At 37.4% G+C, this 25,308-nt stretch overlaps 1 protein-coding gene across 1 annotated transcript; it reads left to right on the top strand.

Moving 5' to 3' along the window:
• Positions 1-5,809: 5,809 nt before the first annotated feature.
• Positions 5,810-19,355, top strand: bmb (brambleberry). Its single transcript, XM_028804263.2, has 13 exons — positions 5,810-5,931; positions 7,598-7,836; positions 7,964-8,092; positions 8,227-8,412; positions 9,751-9,973; positions 10,683-10,799; positions 11,389-11,568; positions 12,341-12,547; positions 13,790-13,928; positions 14,447-14,511; positions 14,628-14,758; positions 15,360-15,460; positions 18,612-19,355. Exons 2-13 carry the CDS (start codon positions 7,609-7,611, stop codon positions 18,745-18,747), a joined length of 1,842 nt encoding a protein of 613 aa, XP_028660096.1. The 5' UTR covers positions 5,810-5,931; positions 7,598-7,608; the 3' UTR covers positions 18,748-19,355.
• Positions 19,356-25,308: the final 5,953 nt, after the last annotated feature.

The following is a 25,308-nucleotide window of genomic DNA, read 5'->3' as shown; positions in this document are numbered from 1 at the left end:
TTCATACTGGACTATTCACAGATAATTGTGTAAATATACTTCATAGACATACAGTATCTGTTAAAAACAATAGTTAGGTATGCTATACAGATGATCTTCTTTGGTATTCTTAACAGCAGTTTTCTTCCCAGTTAAATACATCTTAAAACAGAACTTACACAGTCCTCTGAGCAAAGAAAGTGTTGATTTAATGATAGTTTTTTTTCTTAATGAATTTTAATCTCACCTTGATGATACATTATTGAGGTGATCTTATGGCTACCTAGTCATCTATTTTCCCTTTGTTTCTATCACATAATAACCCTTATTACTCAGAATGAAGTTACAAATTGATTATTAAAAAATAAACTTGGGAGGAAGAGCACAAAACAGAATGATAACTGTCAAGAACTTCATAAGGTTACATCTTAACTATTATCTATTATCTATACTTTATACAGCAGTTTTACTGGGTAGGTAGGTAAGTATGTCCAGCACTTCCGTATCATTCAGATACTACAAATGTCAGCTGTTGTCTGATTTGAAGATTCAGCAGAATCCATTTTGTGGAAAGTTTTTATTTATATTATGGCTTTATCCCCTTATTATAATAATATTTTATTGTTATTTTATTAATACCACATTGCAACCATTTTGTTATTTGTTCTTGCTTGTCATTTTCTATTTTTTGCTAATGAGGGCACACTGTTGTTACTACATAGTGCCCTAAATTGTAATATCTTTGTGCTGGAGTATCCAAGATGCCAGCGTATTATCTTTAGTGTCCACATTTTAGATACAAAACCAAAATAATGTCAGTGTTTTAATTAGTAAAGGCTTAAAATTCTAATTTGGTTTTAAGACTTTACTGCATGTTATTTTTTAACCTTCATACATTTTGATCTCCCTTTTTTTTTTTTTTATCTGTTTCTGAGTAAGTTTCTGTGTTCATCCCCTGATCCTATAAAATCTGCCTCGGGATGTGCCCTTTTCAATTTTAGACATCCTCTGTGCCTTGCGTTTAGCTATGTGGTCTCAGGCAGTTTGGCTTAGGATTTCTTGCCAGAGAAAGAACTCTTTTTTTAATTTACCAGCACATAAGGAGCATATAAAAAGTGTACATGTTTGCAAGTTTTGCTGAGCTCTTTACAAAACTGTCACAAAAAAACAAAACAAAAAAAAACACTCACTTTTTTCAACAAAGCAACCATTGAACTAAACTAATTTTCATTGAAAGTGAAACTAAGGGAATTCTTTTTTGACAAATGTCTAATAAAAGGTAGACACTCTATTTGCCTCATGTCCAAATAAACACACATACCTGACTTTCTTTCCACTTGCAGAGGACAGTTACTCAAAACATGGAAAATGGTGCCAACAAGTCAGTGTGGATTCCCACAGGAATTATAAGTTACACAAAGCTACAAACACACTGGTTATACAAAACATTGTAAGGTCCTCTTTACTTTCTAAATATATAAAATATGCTGAACCCTGCATTGCCTTCCAGCTTTCCCAGAACACGCTTTACTTAGGTGAGCATGGCAAGATTTAAAGCTTAGGCCGTTTACATGAAAAAAGTTTAAGCACTCCAATACAGGATAATAATTATTGCTATGCTGGTGAAAGTATACAGTGCATCCAGAAAGTATTCACAGCGCATCACTTTTTCCACATTTTGTTATGTTACAGCCTTATTCCAAAATGGATTAAATTCATTTTTTCCTCAGAATTCTGCACATAACACCCCATAATGACAACGTGAAAAAAGTTTACTTGAGGTTTTTGCAAATTTAATAAAAATAAAAAAACTGAGAAATCCCATGTCCATAAGTATTCACAGCCTTTGCTCAATACTTTGTCGATGCACCTTTGGCAGCAATTACAGCCTCAAGTCTTGTTGAATATGATGCCACAAGCTTGGCACACCTATCCTTGGCCAGTTTCGCCCATTCCTCTTTGCAGCACCTCTCAAGCTCCATCAGGTTGGATGGGAAGCGTTGGTGCACAGCCATTTTAAGATCTCTCCAGAGATGTTCAATCGGATTCAAGTGTGGGCTCTGGCTGGGCCACTCAAGGACATTCACAGAGTTGTCCTGAAGCCACTCCTTTGATATCTTGGCTGTGTGCTTAGGGTCGTTGTCCTGCTGAAAGATGAACCGTCGCCCCAGTCTGAGGTCAACAGCGCTCTGGAACAGGTTTTCATCCAAGATGTCTCTGTACATTGCTACAGTCATCTTTCCCTTTATCCTGACTAGTCTCCCAGTCCCTGCCGCTGAAAAACATCCCCACAGCATGATGCTGCCACCATCATGCTTCACTGTAGGGATGGTGCCAGGTTTCCTCCAAACGTGACGCCTGGCATTCACACCAAAGAGTTCAATCTTTGTCTCATCAGACCAGATAATTTTCCTTCTCATGGTCTGAGAGTCCTTCAGGTGCCTTTTGGCAAATTCCAGGTGGGCTGCCATGTGCCTTTTACTAAGGAGTGGCTTCTGTCTGGCCACTCTACCATACAGGCCTGATTGGTGGATTGCTCCAGAGATGGTTGTCCTTCTGGAAGGTTCTCCTCTCTCCACAGAGGACCTCTGGAGCTCTGACAGAGTGACCATTGGGTTCTTGGTCACCTCCCTGACTAAGGCCCTTCTCCCCCGATCGCTCAGTTTAGATGGCCAGCCAGCTCTAGGAAGAGTCCTGGTGGTTTTGAACTTCTTCCACTTACGGATGATGGAGGCCACTGTGATCATTGGGACCTTCAAAGCAGCAGACATTTTTCTGTAACCTTCCCCAGATATGTGCCTCGAGACAATCCTGTCTCGGAGGTCTACAGACAATTCCTTTGACTTCATGCTTGGTTTGTGCTCTGACATGAACTGTCAACTGTGGGACCTTATATAGACAGGTGTGTGCCTTTCCAAATCATGTCCAGTCAACTGAATTTACCACAGGTGGACTCCAATTAAGCTGCAGAAACATCTCAAGTATGATCAGGGGACACAGGATGCACCTGAGCTCAATTTTGAGCTTCATGGCAGAGGCTGTGAATACTTATGTACATGTGCTTTCTCAATTTTTTTATTTTTAATAAATTTGCAAAAACCTCAAGTAAACTTTCTTCACATTATCATTATGGGGTGTTGTGTGTAGAATTCTGAGGAAAAAAATGAATTTAATCCATTTTGGAATAAGGCTGTAACATAACAAAATGTGGAAAAAGTGATGCGCTGTGAATACTTTCTGGATGCACTGTATATTTACTGAACATGGCATAACCTTTAGCTGACTTTGAATTGTGTTTACAACCAACAAGACTGTTTTAAGAAGTGCAAAATCAATATACTGTGGTAATATACTGCCCTCTAGCTGCCAGAAATCTCTTTACTAGCTCTTACAGTCATATAAATGGTTCTGTTATTTAAGCATAACACAAACCTAATGTGTAGATAGATAGATAGATAGATAGATAGATAGATAGATAGATAGATAGATAGATAGATAGATAGATAGATAGATAGATAGATAGATAGATACTTTATTAATCCCAAGTGTAAAACGAGTACTTAATGCAGCCTAATGGACTGTTCCATAAGGCCTAGTTAATATAATGCACTCTAGCCTCCTTCTGAAGTCATTCACTTTTAACATTAAAAAAATGATTTTTCCCATTCTTTTGACTTTTTTGACTCTTCTGCCAAACCTATGGTAAGAGCTATATGATGTCTGTGTAAGTCTGGATTTGTAAGACTTTTGACATTTAGAAATAATTGTCATAGCATAGCCTGCTTAATCTAATCCTTGGTCATGGAATATAATTTGCCAGTATTAGGAGCAACACAGGAATCAAACCTGAGTGTAATTAGTCCATTACAGAGCATACCCATGCACACAACCACACACAAAAGGTGATGTGAAAACTAGATTACCCTGGGAAAATCATAGCTGACAAAGTGCAAAGTCAAAAAAAGACAGATGCAAGATGCAGGTTGTATTCATGTGGCAGCAGCGCTAACTACCACATCACTGTTCTGATCAAGATGAAAAAATAATAAATATTATTACAATATAATAAAGAATCTGATGCAATAAAGCAGGTATTATGAAAATACTTTTATCACTGTCCACAATTAGACAGAGTACAAAAACCATTTAAAAAACTAACATAATATTGGGTTATACAGCATGCTATATGAAGTATAAGTCAAGAGAGGTGATTCTTAACTTATATAGAACTTTTGTGAGACCATCACATAATTTTAAAAATTGTGATTCAACCAGAACAAAAAGTACAGACTGATAATGCATGAACTGCCATCAAGTAACAGATCTGAAAGTAGTACTATAGACTTTCAAATATTGATTTGACATTTTTGAACCGTTTAGAGAACATGAAATGGTTAGCTTTATTGGGTTGAACGGCTTGTTCTTATTCTTTTCTATTGTCTTTCCTGCCTTCTAGAAAAGTAATTTTGAGTGACAGTTACTGTAATTTTTAAATCAATATCTTGTCAGTACCAATTGCAAGAAAATTCTCAATACTAGGAAAAGGGCAAAGATAAAGAACTGCCTCGCTGTCTATGGATATTTGGATAGGACTGAAGCATCAAACTGTGAGCACTGCAGACGTTTTTTTCCATAGAGTGGTATTTTGGGGAGCTCACCCCTGACCATTCTGGGGTGGAATGTGAGAGTCATGCACATTCCATGTCAAAATAAAATGGTAAGCTATGAATTGTTGAGCCAATAAACAAAACCTGACTAAGCATTATCTGTCAGTTTGGGTGCTTTCACGTTAATGTTAAAAAAGAATGTCCAAGTGATAAAACGCTTTCTGAAAATGTCGATAGCCAAGGCACCACGTAGTATTAACTAAAACAGAAATGTGTCCTATACCAAATTTATCATTTATATATTGATATTAAATGCTTTTTTTAGTTATAATTAAATTTGGAAATTTAGAATATTTAAGACTAAATAAAGAAACCTAAACCTAAACCTCCTCAATGCAATTTCACAAATGATCATTTACAGGGATCTCATGCCTCTTTAAGGGGGAGTGGAGAGCCCACCAGCTTCCCTGTATCTCTCATTACAGTGTTAAATTTTTATGCAATTCTGTATGTTTTAAAATTACTACATATTACTGAGAGAGCAACATTTGGCAGATTTTACCTAACTCTTGAGCAAGATAGTGTGTAATTAAAAGAATAAATGAAAAAGATCTCATTTTTCATGTTCGAGTACCATATCATTCTGAATAGGTAGCCAGTCAATTGAATGGTCCATACATACACATACACACAGTCATGCTGGGCCAATTTAGAGTTGACAAATAAATCTAACCTACATGTCTTTAGGAATGTAAGAAATAAATTGACCACACAGATTAAACCGCAGGCAGAGAGAACAAGAGAGCATTCAAACTCTGTGGCATGAGAATCAAACCCAGTATGCCATTTATCTGAGAAGGCGTCAATAACCACTGTACTACAATTCCACTCGTAAGGTTAAATTCTTTTAGTTGAACAGCCTTACCAATTTAGTTTGAACTACCCCATGAATTAATCAGTCCGCGAGCACTGCGGACAGGCGATGATGAGCTAAATTGTTTTTGGTGTTCCATCTACTCCGTCTAAATCCCTAACTAAACAGACCTACGCTCCCAAACACCTACAGCCACTCCTTCACAAGCTTGAGGAGAGGAACACAGGCTCCAAAAAAAAAAAACCCGCGCGCTATTCTGATTGGCCGTTTATTGCCATCGTGACTTTTTCTATTGGCTCAGGAGACCCTGTCCGCCAACACATCCTATTGGCTACATGTAGTACTTTAAATGTGTTGGACTCTGCGCTAACGATGTAACAGCACAGGTGCAGAGTTAGTAAAGCTGCTGTAAAAAGTGCGCTTGATTTTTTAATATTTTTTGTTTATACTTAATCAGCTAATCATTACGTGGTAAGTTTTTGCAAAGTCAGTTGGTACTATCAAACTGTTTGTTCGACGCGTAGCCAAATTTTGCAATTTGCTCTAAATTAATTTTAGCCATGAACATGTGTGAAGACGAGATAGAGCGATGTGTTAGAACGTGATGTTCTGTCTGCTGGAGCATTTTGAAGGTGTTCTTTTTTTTAACCAGGCTATAAAAATGTAATCGGCGAAGACAATATTTATAACACACACTTATGGAAAAGAATATTTGAGCTTGTAGGAAGCAAACATCCCAACGATAAATCGGTGAGGCATAATACCAAATATCAGCATGTGGGAAAGGTCATACTCTTAAAATGCCCTGTTCTTGTTTGTATTATGCGTATTCGGTGTTTCATTTCCTCAGTTGGTGTACTTCAAAGGTTTTAGAAAACACTATGACCAGCAATCGAGGGGTAGCACAACTGCCTTATACTTCTAAAATTATGGCGTTTATCTCTGTGACGTGTGAAACTTGAATGTATTGATCATATGTACGTTTTTTCCTTCTACCCCCTCGGTTTTTTTTACACAACCCAAAAGTCGTACATGTTAGGATAGTTGTTGGTTTTGAATTGGTCTCGCGTTATGTTTATGTATTTAAGTAATTAAGTAACTATCAAATTCGAATTATTTTTCCACTTAAATATAAGTATGCCATAATTGCGTATATTATGGCATGCTACCGTTAAGACCTTGTGGATCACTGGTGTAAACACTATTCGAAAATGGTGTCACATATATTGTGACATGAAACGGTAAGCGATTTTTTTACTTTTCTTGGCGGTCATATAATTACAATATAATGTTGCAGTCTAGCAAAGCTCGTGTTTGAAAATGTACTTTTTAAAAAAAATATTTTGTGTTATATCTGTATCGGGTGGGTTCGCTAGCTAGAACCTAGATAGCATTATGAAGAAAAGAAAATATTTTGTGCATGACGATCTTTGATTTCTCTGAGATTTTACAGGTAACAAACACAGAGAGGTTTCGAGTTAAAGTTGTTACACACACCAATCTTGGCGCCGGAGAGTGGCGACAGTGTTTCATTTTGATTAACACACGCAAGCAGGAATATCCCTGTGCTCTGTGAACGTGACGATGATGACCCTATAAACCTCTTAATCCTGTTAATTTCTTCGTTTGAAGTTAATTAGTCAATATATTATTTGCCAATATGATGACAGAATCTTGTGGAGTAATTGCAGTAGGATTCATTACCCCTTACGTTCTGTGCATTTATACACGTATAAATTTTACTGTTTACTAGACTATTTTAGCAGAATTAAGTGTTTCAGAAATGCACAGTGGCAGAGCCACCACTTTAAAACCTGTTGCTTGCTCATGTCTGAAGATTCAAGTATAAATATTGTAATTGTTATAATTGAAATTAGAGAAATTTCAATTATAATTATCAGTTATGACAACGTTCCAATTGTAAATATTATTGTTGTATTCGATTTTGTTAAAATGAATTTGGATAGGCTAGGTAAAGTTAGTCTAAATGTTTGTCTTAGGACTAAATCAACCGTTGACACACAAATTAACACTGATTTGCAGTGTAGTTCTAGCTGTTTGTTCATCTCTATTTCTCTTTGGAGTTTTTTGTTTGTTTGTCAAATAGGCAGTTTCTTTTTTCTCAATCTTTACACAGGCTAGTGCAGAATGCAAAAACCTACCTGGATGTTTGCCTTGTGCATGCTGTGTTTGGTCCCAGGCCAAGTAGCAGCATTTTTTGAGTGGATGAAGAGGTCTGTAACACCAGATTCCACAGCTACACCCCCAGATCTTTCTGCTGGAGTCCCTGCCTTTGAGATGACCACTGCAGATGAGCGTTTTCTGGCTGAGGCAAAACAGCTCGAACTGTCACCACTGGAGAGCTGCCACTATAAGGTAGAGAATAACCTCTAACATGATTTATGCACCCTTTTGTAGGTGTATATGGTCATTGTTGCTTGAATACAGTACAGTAACGTTATGAATGTTACCATTCTAGTCTGTGCTCTCATTTTTACAATAGGTGGTTGTACAACTAAAGTCTTCATGTAGCAGCCTATCTGAAGAGGAACTAGGTAAACTGGGAGTGGCTCTGTTTAACTGTCAAGCAGCTGCAGAAGGACGTAGGACCTACTTGTGCACCCCAGAAATGGTTTGTGTTTTAAACATTTTATAAAACATTTTGATGTACTGGATGTTATTTTTGATAACTTTGCCTAAATTGTATACTCCTTAATATTTGCCAAGACTTTTTTTTTTTCTTTAACTTTTATTTAATCTTTACAGACGCTTAAACAATGTACTGCAGAAATGGACCCAGACACCTGGAATGCTTATCACATAGTGAGCAATCGAGCACGCTCTGTCTGCTATGCCACCCGCCATTTGCAGTTTAGGAAGAAAACGGAGATGACCGTTAACTCTCTCATCTCTACAGCAACCAATCAGCTTGACACAATGAAAGCCCTAAAGGTGAGCAAAATAAATTAACATCTATTTCTAAAACAACATGAATAGTAATAACCTTGTTTTACATTCATTATGAATGTTGACTCTATGGCATTCCTTTAAGTGACTTTCTCATTGCCTCACAATAAGACTGCGTACCTGCACTAGAAACGTGCAGTTTCTGGTGCACGGTCTTGGAAGAATACCCATCATGGTGAGAGATTTTTCAGAAGGTTTTATGAGAAACTCTTGTTTTCACAATTTTAAGCAAATGGAAAAGCCTTATTTTGTGAATCATGCAGTTAAATCTGTTTTGTTACTGATTTGCATCTCCTTATCTGTTGTATTTTCAAATTGATACGAGTTTCGCTAAAAATAAGGCTTATTTAAGGCTTTCTTTTCAGGCTTTAAATATACACTCTTTTGCTCAGTTTAGTTTTGGATTTGCAATATTTATTTATGCCTGGGTTAGGTTGTGTTTTTGTTGTATTTTTCTTTAGTGTTGCCATTTGACAGACTCATGGTCCTGATCTGGGCCAAGTTATTTTACTGTCTGAAGAGTGTTTCTTTTTTTTTTTTTATACTTAAAATAAATCTTTCCTCCACTGGTCAATGGTCAAAAAAATCTAAGGTACTGTATTGAATTCCAGAATCAAATATACCATAAAAATGGGTATAGCAAATCATTCTCAAATCTGCTAAATCAATTGCATGGTCACAGTGGGGTGCCAGAACCAATTATGGCAGGATGTAGCTTAGGGTAGAGTGCCAGTCCATCACCATGCTCTCACACACACACCCCACTCTCACAACTGCACAAATCCAATTTGTAATCGCCAATTCACCTAAAATGCATGTCTTTGGGGATGGGGAAGAAGAAATCTAGAGTACTCTGTGGGGGGAAAACCCATGAACATACTGGGAAAATGTGTGGCAACTCCAAGCAGAGATTTTTATCTCAGGATTCTGGATCTGTGAGACTGTCTGCAAAATAAACCATTTCTGTAGGTCACTGCCGTTTCTGTTTGCGTCTGTTCAGAGTCATTGTAGGTCTATTGCTGTCAACAAGGTTGATTCTACTATTCTTCACTTGTCTCGGCTAATAGGATTTCAAAATGAGCAGTGTTGTGCATTAGATTAAAACTCCTTGTAACTCGAGCCTTCACCTGCAATGTGTTCTCTAGAGCAACAGTAAACTCGTACTATAGATATTTGGGCAAAGTAAAATACTGTTCACTGCAGTTCAGTGTAAATTATTACTAAACATCAGTCTAAGTTTGGGTTTATTTAATTTTGATAAGCATTTTTAATGCAACTAAGGCTAGTTTGATTGATTTTTAACCATGTGGTTCCTATTTTCAGGATGGTCAGAGGGAGCTGAAGGAGTTGACTAGTGCCTCTTTGGATAAAGTTCTTAGCAGCCAGAGTTCCTTATTAGAACAGCAGAGTGTTCTGCAGGAAGGCCAAAGTAAGCTGGAGACCTCTATTGATACCAACTTGGAGCGTCTGGCACAGGAAAGAGCACTAATTGCAAGTGGACAGCAGCTTGTGGCACAGCTCATTGAAAATATAACTTGGCGCATGGGTGAGAGTGATTGATTTCTAGATTTTTTTTTTTTTATTATTATTTTTTTTTATATGTAAACAAATTTTTTTATAAATTGTTTCTAACATCTTCTGTGTGTTGTTGTAATATCTGATTATAATAAGGAATGATGAGTATATACTCTTGTACTCTTTTTAGTTTCATGCTTGAAAAGTAATAGCAACATTTGATGCTTTAGCAAAACGTAAGCATAAGAGTGCATGATTAACATCTTACGGTTGGCTTTTCTGTCATAGGTACTGTTCAGCACAAGAGATCTTTTGATTTGTTTCTAACTTTTGACAAGTTGATTCCTATACTACTAATTTTACTTTGTTTACTTCTTGCCTCTTTCTTTTGTGCCATTCCTAATCTGACCCGACATTCCTTTACATCACCTATCAAATTTTTACATTAAGCCAAAAACTGATTTTTGTAAGTGCTTCTGTAATTGCAATGAAAATACTCCTCATTTCATCATACATTTTGTGCACACTGTTGTAAGAGTTTAAGGAGTTTTCAATGTGTAGTCAGACTCCTAACCACTAAAATTTACACTTTTGGAAATATGAGTCATGAGTGTCAGATAGCCAGAGGTCATTTGTGCAAGCTCTTTTCTTGTTTACAATGCTCATTAGCACTGTAAAATGTAGCCTTTTCTGGGAGGCTGCAAATGCTGGTCTGCTAATGTGTTTTTCTTGATATGTAGAAAATGTAAGCAAGCATTTGAAGGATCAAAGTGTGGATCTCGAAGATGGACATAAGGCTATTCTTTCGGACCTGGCAGAAGTAAGAATTAGAGCCCAGGAAATCTATTCTAAAATAGGTATTACCTTCCACTCTTTAAGGTGGTGTGGGGTTTTTTTTGTTTTTTTTTTATTTTAAGTGAACTTCAGCCCACATTTGGCACAAAAATGATCTTGACATGAAAAACTTGTTACAGGTTCCTGGCCTTCATTTACTAAATTAATATTGCAGCATGATTAGATTAATTATATCATCTGAAAATAAGTATTGGTTAAATGCAGTAATATATAATATAAAATCTATGAATATTGATAGCAGTTGAAGTATGTGTGCTGACTGAGCAACACAATTCCTGTTTTAGTCTAGTTTACGTAGATATTAGTAAGTACATTAAACAAAATCTGAATACTTTTGTCCTAGTACTGTGAGTGGACTATTTAATAATATTGGTTAAATGCTGCTTTGAAGAACTGTAAATCTAAGTGCCACTTGGTTATGACATAATGTTGGCCTTTGCCTTGAATGTATTTTTCCAAGTGTTTGTTTTGTGCACTGCTTATGAAGTGTTCTGTTTCAATCTTAGTAATAGAGTTTTTGTTTTGAGAGCAGATTAAAGCAGCTCTATAATAGAATCCTGTTTATGTATAACTGTATATGATTTCTCCTAGAGTCTAATGCAGCAGGATTTGTTGTCTACCAGAATCGCACTGTACATTACTACGAACAACTGATGAGTAATCTCCAGCGAATGAATACCACATTGGGAAATCTGGCTGATTTTGTGGACTCCATGCACAATAGCATGGAACACCGGCTTCAGCACATCCAGAGCTTCATCAGTTGGGCAGGTAAGCCTCAAGTGTGTTCATCTCCAAGGCACAGGCTTTTAATAGGGCATAATGCAAGGCATATTTTAAATTACTTTGAATTTTTCATAATGCTTTTTGTTTTGTCCTGTGCAAAATATTTTTGAAACATTGACCTTGAGCTCAAATACCATTATACTTTCTTTTAGTTTTAAAAGTCTTAAGTAAAAGTGATCCAGCACAGGTTGTTTATTTGGAAATGTGAATTTATGCATGTAATCGCAGAGGCAGTGCATTCAAAACTAGAAAGTATTTCTTCAACATGGCTTATCAAAGTCATTGAAGGAATTCCAGTTCCTATGGCTCAGCCAAAGATGTTCTGGTGTGTTTTTTTTTGTTTTGTTTTTTTTAACAAAAAGAAATGCAACCTAATTAGATGCAGCATAGTTGCTCTATGCATGTGAAAGCTTTCTCAGAATAAATAGAGCAGATGCCAACCATGATAAATTCCCTGTTGCATGGATGTGTAGTACATAACTATATATAGTTGCTCCTCTACAATGTTATGGATAAAGATTTTGAAGTTGAAAACAGCACATAATTTTAAAAGTATAGGAGCTCAACCTCTTGTATTCCCTTACTGTTCACACAGTAGGAATAATTGGCCTTCCACTAAGTACTTGACCTCTAACCAACAGTGAAGTTTTTAAAATCTGCTACTATAAACATTTTCCCAAAATATCACTTGAGCATTAAATATTTGAATTTTTTTTTTTTTTTTTTTTTTGTGTGTGTGCACATTCCACGCCTATAGGGTTTAACCTGGCAACATTGTCTACCTGTATCTTACATTCTGGCTACTTCCTTCTGGCTGCTCTTCTCATGTCATTTTTGCAAACTCCTGGATTTTCACGGGCAGTACTTCTAGTATTGGTTGTCCTAAATGCTTTGGCAGAACTCAACCACCAAACGGCAATGGATTTCCGCAGCTTGTCAGTCTTTTTGATAATTACAGCAATTGGTAAGTTAACACAGTACTTTATAATGTGAGTCTGTTTGACACTTGCAAGTGTGATAGCACTGTATTATTAAATTGAATGTACAAAGAATATCAATGATTGCACTGTCGCATGCTTCATAACAAACCATTTTCATGAGTGATACCTTTTCAATTTTTTCCCTACCTGGGTACTAACATTTTGATAGGATTATATGTGAAATTTAAACTTTGACTAACTTAAAGCAAAATAAAGATTAATTTAAGTACTACATTGGTATTACAGTTTAAGCATGCTTTCACAAAAGGCTTTTGGGGGTTGTAATAACTGTTCCTTTTATGTGAAAATAATGTACAAATATATGTAAAGAGATGGATTTTTGTATATTTTGGTGTAAAATTATCTTAGCAATAAAGTACACTGGATTAGTAATACAGAAAAAAAATAGTAGACTGGTGAAAAGTATGTGGTATACTTTGTGTCTGAATCTTTAATAGATTTTATTTCACTGTTTTATAATGAAAAGCAACTGTGGTATTCTACTATAGTAGAGTAGTGTCTCGAGTATTATGACAACAGAACGAATCGCAATAGCGACTTGTGTGGGTAAACAGTTGAGTTTAGAAATGGATGTGCCTAATCTGGAGTTTTCATAGCTTTATGTTCATCTTTGTTATGTAAATGAGCACTAGTATAACCTGTTGGTCATAATACCTTATTCCAGTATATGCTTTGCAGAGAGGAAGATAAATATTGTATAAATACAATTTTTAGTTTTGGAGCACAACATATGGTGTGTTGTACAGAACATCTCTTAAATTCACTGTAAACCTTTTTTTTTAATATCTAAAATTGTCATGAGTAGGAGTTATTGTTTGCTTTGTCTGAAATGCAAAGTAAGCTGAGGAAGGAAAGGTTGACTTTTGCCTTGGGTAGAACTTGATGGTTGTAATCGAGTTAATTATACAACTTTTTGCCATGGGGGGATACTAACTTCAAGGTCTATACACGTGTATCAAACAAATCTTACCTTGCTATTGAAGCATAGGTAATCTGCCTTTCAAAAAAAATCTTATGTCCGAAGTTTATATACAGTATATAGATAGATAGATACTTTTATTAATAATCACTCTTGGTAAAGTTGCATTGCATAAAATGTTTGCATATATCAAAGAATTACCACAAGTGTTATACCTGCTTTTTAGTTTTTAAATAAATGTTCTTTCTACTTTTTTTTTTTTTTTTTTTTGCTTACTCTTTCCAAGGTAACTGGTTTCTTCTGAAGCTTGCAAAGGGGTATGCATTATCACGCCATCAGAGTAAACCACTTGCTATGCCTTTAACTTGCAGCACTTCTAAGTATGAAACCAAATGTGATGGAATATACTCGTCCACTCCAAAGGAGTAAGTTGTTTTAAACATGCAATTAATCATCATACTGATTTGCTTTTGAAAAAATTAAACTAGTGTATAGTTTTGAACTTTGGAGGCCCAATTTCCAATTTAGGGGGGTTGGGGATATATTTAAAATCTACATTGATCTTGGCCTTTGACTTTCAGTGATAATACTCCAATAATATCTACATGGGCTTGAATAAATAAAAGGGTTGTTTTTTTTTTTTTTTTGTCTTCCATGCTGTAACATACAAAAGAAAGTAATAAGTACACAGTATATGATGTACATTTATATAGTTTGCTGGTGAAATTTTACCTAACAATTACATAATTCAAAACTTTGTTTTAATACTAAATTTGATACTTACAGATCTGTACAGTTCTGAAATAATGTGGTTGAATTGTCCATGAAATAGCATGTGCTAATAAGATTTTCAGGATGTTTCCATGGGTTTTATGTAATTTTTAATAAATTGGTATAAAAACTGAGTTAATTCTGGAGTTTCATAATGGTTTTTTCTGTGAAGGAAGCTGTTCAAGGAAGAAATTGATTCTCCTTTAACGGCAATGGAACATGACAGCTTTTTGTTTGGTGAGTACTGGCTTACAGTCTTCTTAAAATCTCGTTACCACTTACTTTAGAAGTAAACTTTAGCTAGTCGAAGTGTCACTTACAGGTTTACACTTCTGCCATTTAAATTTTCCTAGAACAACCCCTCATTAATGAACTCTCAACACAAGTAGCTGAAGACATAATGACTAAAAAAATGCGTCGGCAATCGGAAGGCTTGCCAAATCACTCCACTCCTGTACTGAAAAAGAGAGCGAGTCTTCCTTTGGTAAGTCTTGCTGTGTGTCTGTATGATTGTTGTAGTTTGTTTGTTTGGGAGGTTTTTATGTATGTTTTTAAATGTTGATCATCTTAAGATATTTACTATTCAAATTTTGGGATTGTAAACTGTGACATATAAAAGTGTAAAGACTTCGAATTAGAAAAATGTGCTCCTTGTTCTATATTCGTCACTTTTCTGGCATTTTATTGATTGCATTTGTTGTTAGTTTTCAGGTTTTACCTTCTCACCGTCTTGTGCACAGTTTTACTCTAGGCCGTACGGTGTTCTTTAGAGAGAATTATAGGAGATTGTCACTTTTCAAACTTTTTCCATAATGCTGGTATTACACTTCACTGTGCATGTTGATCATAGGTTTATCAAATTTATATAATTCCACATACTATTTTCAAAGAGAGTGCATCAAAAATATAAAAAGCATTTCCCTCGTCATTTACACCAGAGATTTCCAAAGAGATAAGGTAAAAGGCAAAATTAAAACTCTGATGGTTTGTGTTTTGCCGTTTTTTTTTGTTTTACATGATACATTTCAATATGAAGTTATTGCTAAAGTATGGTAATATACAGTATTTTCTTCCTTTCTTTATAGGTGACCCAAGAGGTCCTTCCCCAGAGGCAACTAGCTTCATTACTTGAGACAGTGTCAGAATTAAGAAATACGAGTCTTAATCAATCTGTTGCCAGCAACGAGTAAGTATCAACCAGGAAAAGCATATATGGATATCCATCTGTGATCCACTTAAAAGACCACACTCTTCTGATTTTGTTTACAACTTGTGTAACCTACAATAGTGTTTTAGTTAATTTTTCCTCTCCCCCCAGCAACTCCGTGTTCCTACAAAAAAGGTTAAGTAATATATAGCCAACATTAGAGGGTCAACTCCGTCAACGTTTACAAAAAAAAAGGGAAATTTAGGCAAGACAGAGTGAATTCTTCAGAGGAGGCAGTATTTGTGCATTTTATTATTAACTAGCAAAATACCTGCGCTTCGCAGCGGGGAAGTAGTGTGTTAAAGAAGTTATGAAAAAGAAAAGGAAACGTTTTAAAAATAACAGGATTGTCAATGTAATTGTCGTAGACTTATTTTAGTATTGAGAGTGAATTTGATGATTGTAAAGAGTTTAATTTGATTGTAAATGTTGTGTATGAGAAATGCACATTTTTAGGATATAAGGATCTTTTTGTAAAATGATCAAGCTGTCTGCTTAGCTTACTCTTGAGCTTGCAATGTACAATTGGCCATGTGAGAAGCAGTCTTGTGTCAAGTCAATGGCGACTTTTTTTTAGAGCCTGGCCCTGTGACTTATTTACTGTCATAGTGAAGCAGACCCTTACTGGAAATTTTGAGGCGTTTTGAATTGGAATGGGAGGTCTGAGGGTATGAGATGGATGCATGGAATAAATAGTCTCCCCTGAGTCAGTTCCAGTGAAGACAGTTGCTTCAATTAGGTTCTTGTGCAGAGATTTGATCAGAAGCCTGGTGCCGTTACAAAGCTTTGGTGGCTGTAAGTTTTTCGTAGTAGCATAATTGGTGCACCAACCTTCAAAAGTAGAGTATGCGGAGGCATGCCCAGAGGGTTAAGAGTGTGAAAAAACTCTACCAGATAGTGTACCGCGTCCTCTAGTTCTACAACAGAGTCAACAGACTTCTATGTTTCTCTTTCGGAAGTTAGTTGAAGTAAAATGTTTATATGTGAAGTCATGTCATTTTTGTGGTGTTGGAATAGCTCTCTCCCTCAACCATGAGATGTCCTTTAAATACAGATTTCGTAGGTTGGGGTAAACCTTTTCAATAATGGTTTGTAAGGCATTTACCAGGAGACAGAGATTGTTGGGAACATTGATTTTACAGTTCTGTTCAATTAAATTGCCATCACCTATTTTGAGGAGGAGTGGCAAACTCCCCGGCTTTTTTGTCGCAGTTCAAGTAAACCCTCATGTTTATTAAGGTAAGAATGTTGGTCTTGGGCTATAGGTATGAAGACTTCAGACATGCTTTAACTTTGTCGGCGAGTGTTCCTCTTGGGACAACTGGAAAGGTCTGCTGGAAGTCTCCAGCCAGCAAGACTGTCAAGCCTCCCATTTTTGTCGTTTTTCTGATGTCTTGTAGGGTCCTGTCTAAAGCCTCAACACCTGCTCTGTGTGCCATAGTGCATTTATCCCATACAATGAGCTTACAGTCATACAGCACTTGCGCCATGGTGCTCTGCTTGGATATGTTACACATGGGGGAATCAGTATGGGTGAGGTTTAGAGGTAGCCTGAAAGAAGAATGCGCAGTCCTTCCACCCTTAAAGCAGTGGAGTAAAGCCGAAGGGAGCAGTGAGCATGACGAACAGCTGAAGAAAGTAAGGAAGCGAGTGTGGGGGCGCAGGATGTTGTTAATGTATATAAGCAGGGAGCCAACCATGTGGTAGGTGCGCGAACAGTGGCCAAGCAGTAAAAGGAAGGGGGACCGGGGGCGGCCATTGTGCATCTCTGCCGTGAAATAAATCCTCTGTTAACAGAAATAACGAATGAAACCGCCAAAAGGAGAGGTCAGTTTTCGAAGGTTCCTTACGGCATAGTGGTGAGAACCTCCAAAAAAAAAGATGTTATTTTCGAAAGTTCATTATGGGGCATGGCGCAAAATGCAACATACCTAACATTTGTAAGTACAGTGTAAAGGATGAGCATGGGAAATTTAGGCTTCCTACATATATTGGAAGTCGCACAAATAGTGAGGCGGGGTTTCCTGTGTGTGTGTGTGTGTATGTATATGAGAGAGTTTAAGGGGTACACCCGTTAACCTCCACCCTACCCCTTGTGTGTTGCAATAGGACATGAAACATATCTAACTTTGGTAAACTGTAAGGAATGTGTACACGAAATTTCAGGTTCCCACTTGTATGGAAAGTGGAAGTCGGTGAGGGATTTGCCTTTTTTATATGTATAGATTAACTGTTTAGGGATTTTTTTTTATTATTTTTTTTTTGGGTCCATGTGGGTTTTGTCCCACATCCCAAACATACATGTTGGGTTAACTGGGAACTCTCTAAATTGGCTCAATGGGAATGTACCAAACTCAGACTCGGAGAATTGCATCTTGTCCTGAGTTTTCAGGTTGAATTCAGATTTTTATTATTGTACAGCAAGCTCCACTGATTGCAGTTCAGAGAGTTGTAATAAGATCACAGATGAAGTACAATTTCAAACTTTATATAATGCATACACATAGACACACGTTTGTTAAACACTATAAAATAAAATGTTTCCAAACTGATTAACATAAATAGTCCAACTATATCTGTCCATTGACATTATTGTTAAACAATGGCCAGTTGACAGTAAAGGAGAGGAAAACAAACTTGTTTTCAGCAGCATCAATAAAGAACATGTAGTCTCTAAGTGTGTCTGTTTTCAGTTATAACTACGTCAGACACAGTCCTATACACGGAGGCCAACAAGCCAGTCACTCCTTTTGGGCTGCCTAATATGAAAAATATGGGGAGAAGTCAGGAGATACACCCTTTGTATTTATAAAAGTGAACTGTGCTTTGCTTGCTTATTTGAGTCAAAACCTGAACTCACTTGGAGGTCAGTGATGCATCCAAACTGAAGGAGACTTGGTTTGTACCATAACCTTGCTGCTGTAATTTGAATGTTCTCCCAATTTCAGTTTGACCCACCCTGTATTTCTGTGTATTGGTGTGTGCATCATGCACTAGAAACTATTTTATGCCCATTGTTATCCTATATAGACGATGGATTAAACTCCTTAATTTACATAAAATGCTTCATTCAAGCTTCTTGTTTTGGTTAGTATTCTTGCACTAATGTCCTTTTTTATTTTGTGGACAGGTCCACCTCTGGCAGATATAGGTGCAGTGGATTTACAAAGACTGGGCAACCCTGCAAAAACCGAGTAGCACAGGGGCAGGAGTTCTGCCGTGTGCATGAATCCATAAACCTCTCCAAGAACACATCTGGCTTGTAACACCTGAAGCCTTGCACAATACGCAAGTCCCCAATTTTTTTTTTTTTTTTTTTTTTTTTTTTTTAAACCTGTTTTAGGGTAGCATTCAATGAGCTGGAAACCATTCCGGTCATTTTGTAAATTGCTCTCATTGGAGTCCTGCAACCTTCATTATAGGGTTTTATTTGGATTATGACCTTAGTTGTTCATTCAGATGGGCTGTTGAGCAGCATCCTTTATCTGGCATAATTTTACTAAAAACTGACATTTTGTAAGATGAAATTTAATACAGGTTTTGTATACTACTTAAAATAAAGTCTTTTAGTTTTTTAAGTTTTGTCAAGTATTTATTTAAGTGTAGTTACAGGGATTTACTGGTATGAATATCAGAACTGATTGTGCCAAAAAAATTGAACTGTAATCTCCATCTGGTTTTTTACTAAATCCCATGCTAAATTTGACCTGAAGGTTCCTGAAATTGTGATTATAAAAGTGCTGATTTAAGTCTGTGTGCATAGAAGGAGTAAACGTACTGTAGACATTAAGTAGCAGTTGTATAATGCAGATGTCATAATTTTTATATGTACAAGCGCTCTAAAGTGGATGGGTAAAGCCACACAAAGGCTATCTGTAGAAAGTAGATCAAGTGGCAAGAATAAACATTTAAAATAAGCACCTCTATTTTTTTTATAGTGCTATACAGTGGTGTATGCATTAAATCTGGTTTATTTATTTATTTATTTATTTTTTTACACACAAGCTTGTCCACTCTGTTTTCTGTGTGTGTAAAGCCCTGTAGGCACCAATTACAGAACTTCTAAGTTTAATCCATTTTTTAATTATTATTTAAATTAAGAATCTTCTAATACTCTGGCCTCAATGCAAAAACATTCAAATTATTTTTTGTCCCCAAGAAGAAATTTTAAAATGTAACCTATTTCAAACTTTTTTTTTTTTTTTCCCCTTTTCCCCAAAAACATGTTAAAGTGTAGTGCAGGTTGCAGCCGCTTCTAAAAGGGTAAAGCATAACTGTATGCAAACATTTAAACATTAGAGAGCTGGGTGGTGGTGGTTTTACACATAAGGAGGCTTCTTTCTCGCAGACAAACTGGAATTATGTTGGGAAATATAAAATGAAAAACTGACACGCTCACTCATCAACACACACACACTATTTTCCATTTAGTTAAAAAGATGAAATGTGGCAGGATGGTACATCTTGGGCAGTATCTGCTAAGAAGGAACATTTCAATATTTAGGGGTGAACCCCCTCCCAAAATATATAAAAAAAAATAGACATCTCTAATGTATGAATTTGATTGAAATTTGACATTCTAAAAAAAAAACTTGAAGCAGAGCTCAATGGGTAGTGGGCACCTTTTTCACTGTTGACTACCAGCAATCTTAGAGGTGTGAAGTATTGAGTGCCCCAAAGCACATGCACATATGGCAAGTGAGGAGATCCCCTTGAAAGGTCAAATGCTGTGAAGAACTATCACATAAACGATGGAGTTAACCTGTGGAGTTTGGGCTGCAGCGGGTACATTAGCAAGGGTGAAAGGCGAGAACAGCTGTATAACTGTTCAAAAGTGCTGCGAGGCATCCAGAGACCAGGTGCACAGCTGCAGCTTACAGGGAACACTGTTATTTGACTGATGTCTTTATCCAAGGTGACTTACTACACTTAGAGATACAATCAGTTGCATTTAATTTGGTCTTGGTCACAGAGCGTCCTTCGCAGGATGAACTCCAAGGTCTAAAATCTGAAGCACTATAACACACTGCCTGCCAAAAATATTAGCCTTTGTAAAAAAAAATAAAAAAATAACACTACAAATATTGTATATAGGAGCACTTGGTGGTACTTACACACACCCAATAGACTGCGTTATAAGCAACTCCTATTCTCTGTATGAAATTTCCTCTGCAAAGCTGGGTAATGCAGATACAGTCACATGAAATGTTTTGGGAACCCCTTTTAATTCTTTGGATTTTTGTTTATCATTGGCTGAGCTTTCAAAGCAGCAACTTTCTTTTAATATATGACATGCCTTAAGGAAACAGTAGTATGTCAGCAGTGACATTAAGTTTATTGGATTAACAGAAAATATGCAATATGCATCATAACAAAATTAGACAAGTCCATAAATGTGGGCACCCCAACAGAGAGATGACCTCAATATTGTAAATACAACATCTCTCCAGTTCAGTTACATTTGATGGCTGCCAAGCATGGACAGCCTGCTTCAAATCATCCCATAGATTTTCGATGATATTCAAGTCAGGGGGACTGTGACGGCCATTCCAGAACATTGTACTTCTCCCTCTGCATGAATGCCTTTGTAGATTTCAAACTGTGTTTTGGGTCATTGTCTTGTTGGAATATCCAACCCCTGTGTAACTTCAACTTTGTGACTCATGCGTGAATTGTTGATATTGGGTTGAATTCATCCGGACAATTTAGGATCACCAATGCACCGAACCTGCATGTCTTTGGACTGTGGGAGGAAACTGGAGCACCCGGAGGAAACCCACGCAGACACGGGGAGAACATGCAAACTCCACGCAGGGGGGACCCGTGAAGCGAACCCAGGTCTCCTAACTGCGAGGCAGCAGCGCTACCCACTGCCCCACCGTGCCTCCCCATACAGATGTTATTTGTGCAAATTGCACTGAATTGTATAACAATGTACAGATACACCATCTGCAGCAAGATGTTCTTGAAGGTCTTTGGAGGTGATCTGTGGGTTGTCTGTAACCATTCTCACAATCCTGCACATATGCCGCTCCTGTGTTTTCCTTGGCCTGCCAGACCTGCTGGGTTTAACAGCAACTGTGCCTGTGGCCTTCCATTTCCTGATTCCATTCCTTACAGTTGAAACTGACAGTTTAAACCTCTGAGATAGCTTTTTGTGGCCTTCCTCTAAACCAGGAGACTGAACGATCTTTGTTTTCAGTTACATGCGGTCACTCTTCAGAGGAGAGTCCAAGGGAAGCACAACTTGCAATTGACCACCTTAAATACCCTTTCTCATGATTGGACACACCTGTCTATGAAGTTCAAGGCTTAACGAGCTAATCGAACCAATTTGGTGTTGCAAGTAATCAGCATTGAGCAGTGACAGGCATTGAAATCAGCAAAATGACAAGGGGACCCACATTTGTGCACAGCCAGTTTTTCACATTTGATTTAATGTCATACAGCTAAAAACTGCTTCACTAAAAATCTTTGTTCAGAAAACACCCCAGTACTCAGATATTCCTAGGAAGTGAAAGACATACCACTGTTATTTTTTGTTGAAAGGAGAGTCAATTATTATGCAGGCTGAGAGGGATTCCCAAACTTTTCATATGACGTGTGTGTGTGTGTGTGTGTATATAATGTAACAGAGAATCCCCTTTTTTCAGAGGTAGGTGGCTGATACAATAGGGAAGTCTATCATATATGACTTTGTGCCAGGAGGTTTAACCACGGCCACGGTCTACTCACCTCTCATTCGTGTGAATGCTATTGCAGTAGTGTTGTACCGTGTTAGCCATACGTCGATACAGGAAAAAGTAGGGTGAAATGACACCTTTTATTGACTAACTAAATAGATCACAAATGCAAGCTTTCGAGGCAGTTGAGGTTACACCTTGCCTGATGAAGGGGCCTTAGCTGCTTCGAAAGCTTGCATTTGTGATCTATTTAGTTAGTCAATAAAAGGTGTCATTTCACCCTACTTTTTCCTGTGAATGCTATTGTCAGACACAGTTCTTTTTATAAATTTTAACTTGTACGTCTTGTATGAAAATGAGGAAAATCTATTTGTTTCCTTTGATGTAGTCCTTTTCAGGACAATAATTTTATACGTTCTAGATGAAACGTCAACGACTAAGCGAAGAAGAAAGGGTAGCATGTCAAAGGTGCCAAAAATCATTGGAGAGAAAAGAATCCAAAAAAGAACAATAATAATCCAAGTGCAAATGGAAATTATTACTCTGTGAAATAACGAAACAGCAAAAAGAGATTGAAATATATGTAACATAGGTGATATGACAGAAGCATGTACATATTGTTTTACTTTAAAGTTTAAGTCTGAGACTTGTAGATCATCGTCTTCGTGTTTCTTCCCAATGAAGAGGCCTATCCGCAACAAATAAGATTTTTTTTATTTGGTGAAAGTGAAATCCAGAAACACTACAGGCAAAATTTTCGCAAATACAATAATCTGTTTGCATTCTCATCGGTCAATGCTCAAAATGTAGATTTACATGATTCGGGACCATATGCTATGAGAATCTGTGGTCCCACAACAATTAAAACTACTGCAACTTTAATTTCAAAGAAACCACAATTCGGTCAGGATTAAATTTATGATCACGGAGAAGCGATGCAACATAGAATCGAAAGAGTTAAATGATCAGATGTATTAGAAATTCTATAGCCAATAATGGATACAAATCCATACGTCTAACAGTATCACACTTTACACGAAATTTGTCTGAAAAACAAGGACAAAAGTTTTCTTGGATTTCTATATGAATCAGAAAGATCACGCTCGCATATATAATAAACCAACCTGTGACGAATTGTCAGAGATAATAGTTTAGAAAGACTGAGATAGCAAAGACAGAGTTGATATTCTTGTTGATCCAAAAGTACAGCGCAATTTGTCGCAAGCGGCACATCTGGGAAATGACTAGCGCGTAGGGCCTGCACGAGGTTGGCTAGCGAAGCAAGTAGAGGGCAGAACCCCCCCCCAGTACATCAAAATAATCAAACGTATGAATGAATGTATTTATTCCTCTGAAATTTTGACTTAGGTTTTACAGCCAAGTTAGAATTAAGAAGACTCTATCCCCTTTAAAAGTACTGCAATTTATTTAAAAGGGATTCCTTTATATAAATAGTGTATACAGTCTGGCATATGTAGATTAAGCCTACATGAGACTATGTAATTTCAGGCTAAAGCCAAACTTCTATGTTAATATTCTAACAGTAGGAAGAAGCTGGCAGTGCTTCCCCCACATCTTCAGGGCAGGCAACCTGTCTGTCCAGTTACCAGAAAGAGACACAAAAAGAACTCCAGACAGATGGCAAAACAGCATGTGTTCACCTAGAAGAAATACTGCACAGCCAAATGTTTGGACATCTGACCATCACACCTGTATGAGCTTGTTGCACATATCATTCCAAAATCAAAGAATATTAATACGGAGTTGATTTCCCACATTAACTGCTATAATAGCCTTCACTCTTCCGATAAGGCTTTCTATAACTAATTGTGCCTGTGGGAATTTGTTCCCATTCATCCCATGGAGCATTTGTGAGGTCAGCTACTGACAAGACCACCTGCCATACAATCGTCGTTTTAAATCATTCCAAAGGTATTCAGTAGGATTGCAGTCAGGGCTCTGTGAAGACCGCTTGAGTTCCTCCAAGTTTTGTAGACCTGGCTTTGCACAGCCCTGTTTAAGTGACAGCAGCCTTGAATCACTCTAAGAAGACTTGGGGAACTCCCAAAATACCGTACAGGAAAAAATGGAAGAAATCTTAGGGCGATTCAAAAAGCAAATCCTCCCCCAACCCCCCCCCCCCCCCCCCCCCCGGTATGTTAAGCTGTGGAATGGTGTCAGATAGAGTAACTACAAAACACAAGGAGTCCTGTTGTCAAAACTAGTTGAGCAATCTGTCAGAAATACTATAATTCAATCTGTTCTTGCACAGTGCTCCTCAGTAAGTGCAAGTGCAGACCCCCACAGGCAGCTCCTTTACTGGAACCAATGGGTCTAGTCCCAAATTATCCCTCCTCCACCAAACTACAGTAGACACTATGCAGACTAGAAGGCAGTGTTCTCCTGGCATCTGCCAAGCCCAAAGTCCTCCCATCAGACAGCCAGATTGTGAGGTGTGATTCATTACTCCAGAGTCCAATGGTGGCAAGCTTTAAACTACCTGATGCTTAGCATTGAGCATGGTGATCTTAGGCTTGTATTCAGCTGCTCCATCTTTGAAGCTCCCAATGTGCAGTAGTGGTGCTGATGTTGCTTGCAGAGGCAGGTTTGAACACTTGAGAGCGATGCATCACTGCACAGGCCATCTTTACACACTATGTGCTTTAGCACTTGACAGCCTGCTCTGTGAGTTTGCATGATCTGCCACTTTGTGGCTGAGCTGCTGTTGCTCCTTGACACTTTTTCACGTCACAATAACACCACTTATACTTGACTGAGGCAATCTACAAGAGCAGACATTTCACATACTGACTTGGCATTGTCATAGGATGACACCTTCCTCACGTCTTTAATGTCACTGAGCTTGTCAGTATGACTTGTTCTACTGTCATTGTTTGTCAATGGAGACTGTATGGCTACCCGTTACCTGTGGGCACAGCTGAAACACCTGAGCTCAATCATTTGGAGGGGCCTCAGTGTGGACCAAAGTAACTGTTTTTGTAGGGTGAATAAGATCATGAACTAGCGAGATTTATAGGCCAGCCATCGGTAACTGACAGATTACATTTGGGATCTTTAAGATGTAACTTTCCTAAATGAATCATTCTACAATTGGCAAAATTAATAACTTCTACATTGATACCC

The sequence above is a fragment of the Erpetoichthys calabaricus genome, chromosome 6 (genome assembly GCF_900747795.2).
Source record: "Erpetoichthys calabaricus chromosome 6, fErpCal1.3, whole genome shotgun sequence".
Taxonomy (NCBI): domain Eukaryota; kingdom Metazoa; phylum Chordata; class Cladistia; order Polypteriformes; family Polypteridae; genus Erpetoichthys; species Erpetoichthys calabaricus.
The sequence above is the reverse complement of the archived record's forward strand: the minus strand, read 5'-3'. Positions and strand labels throughout refer to the sequence as shown.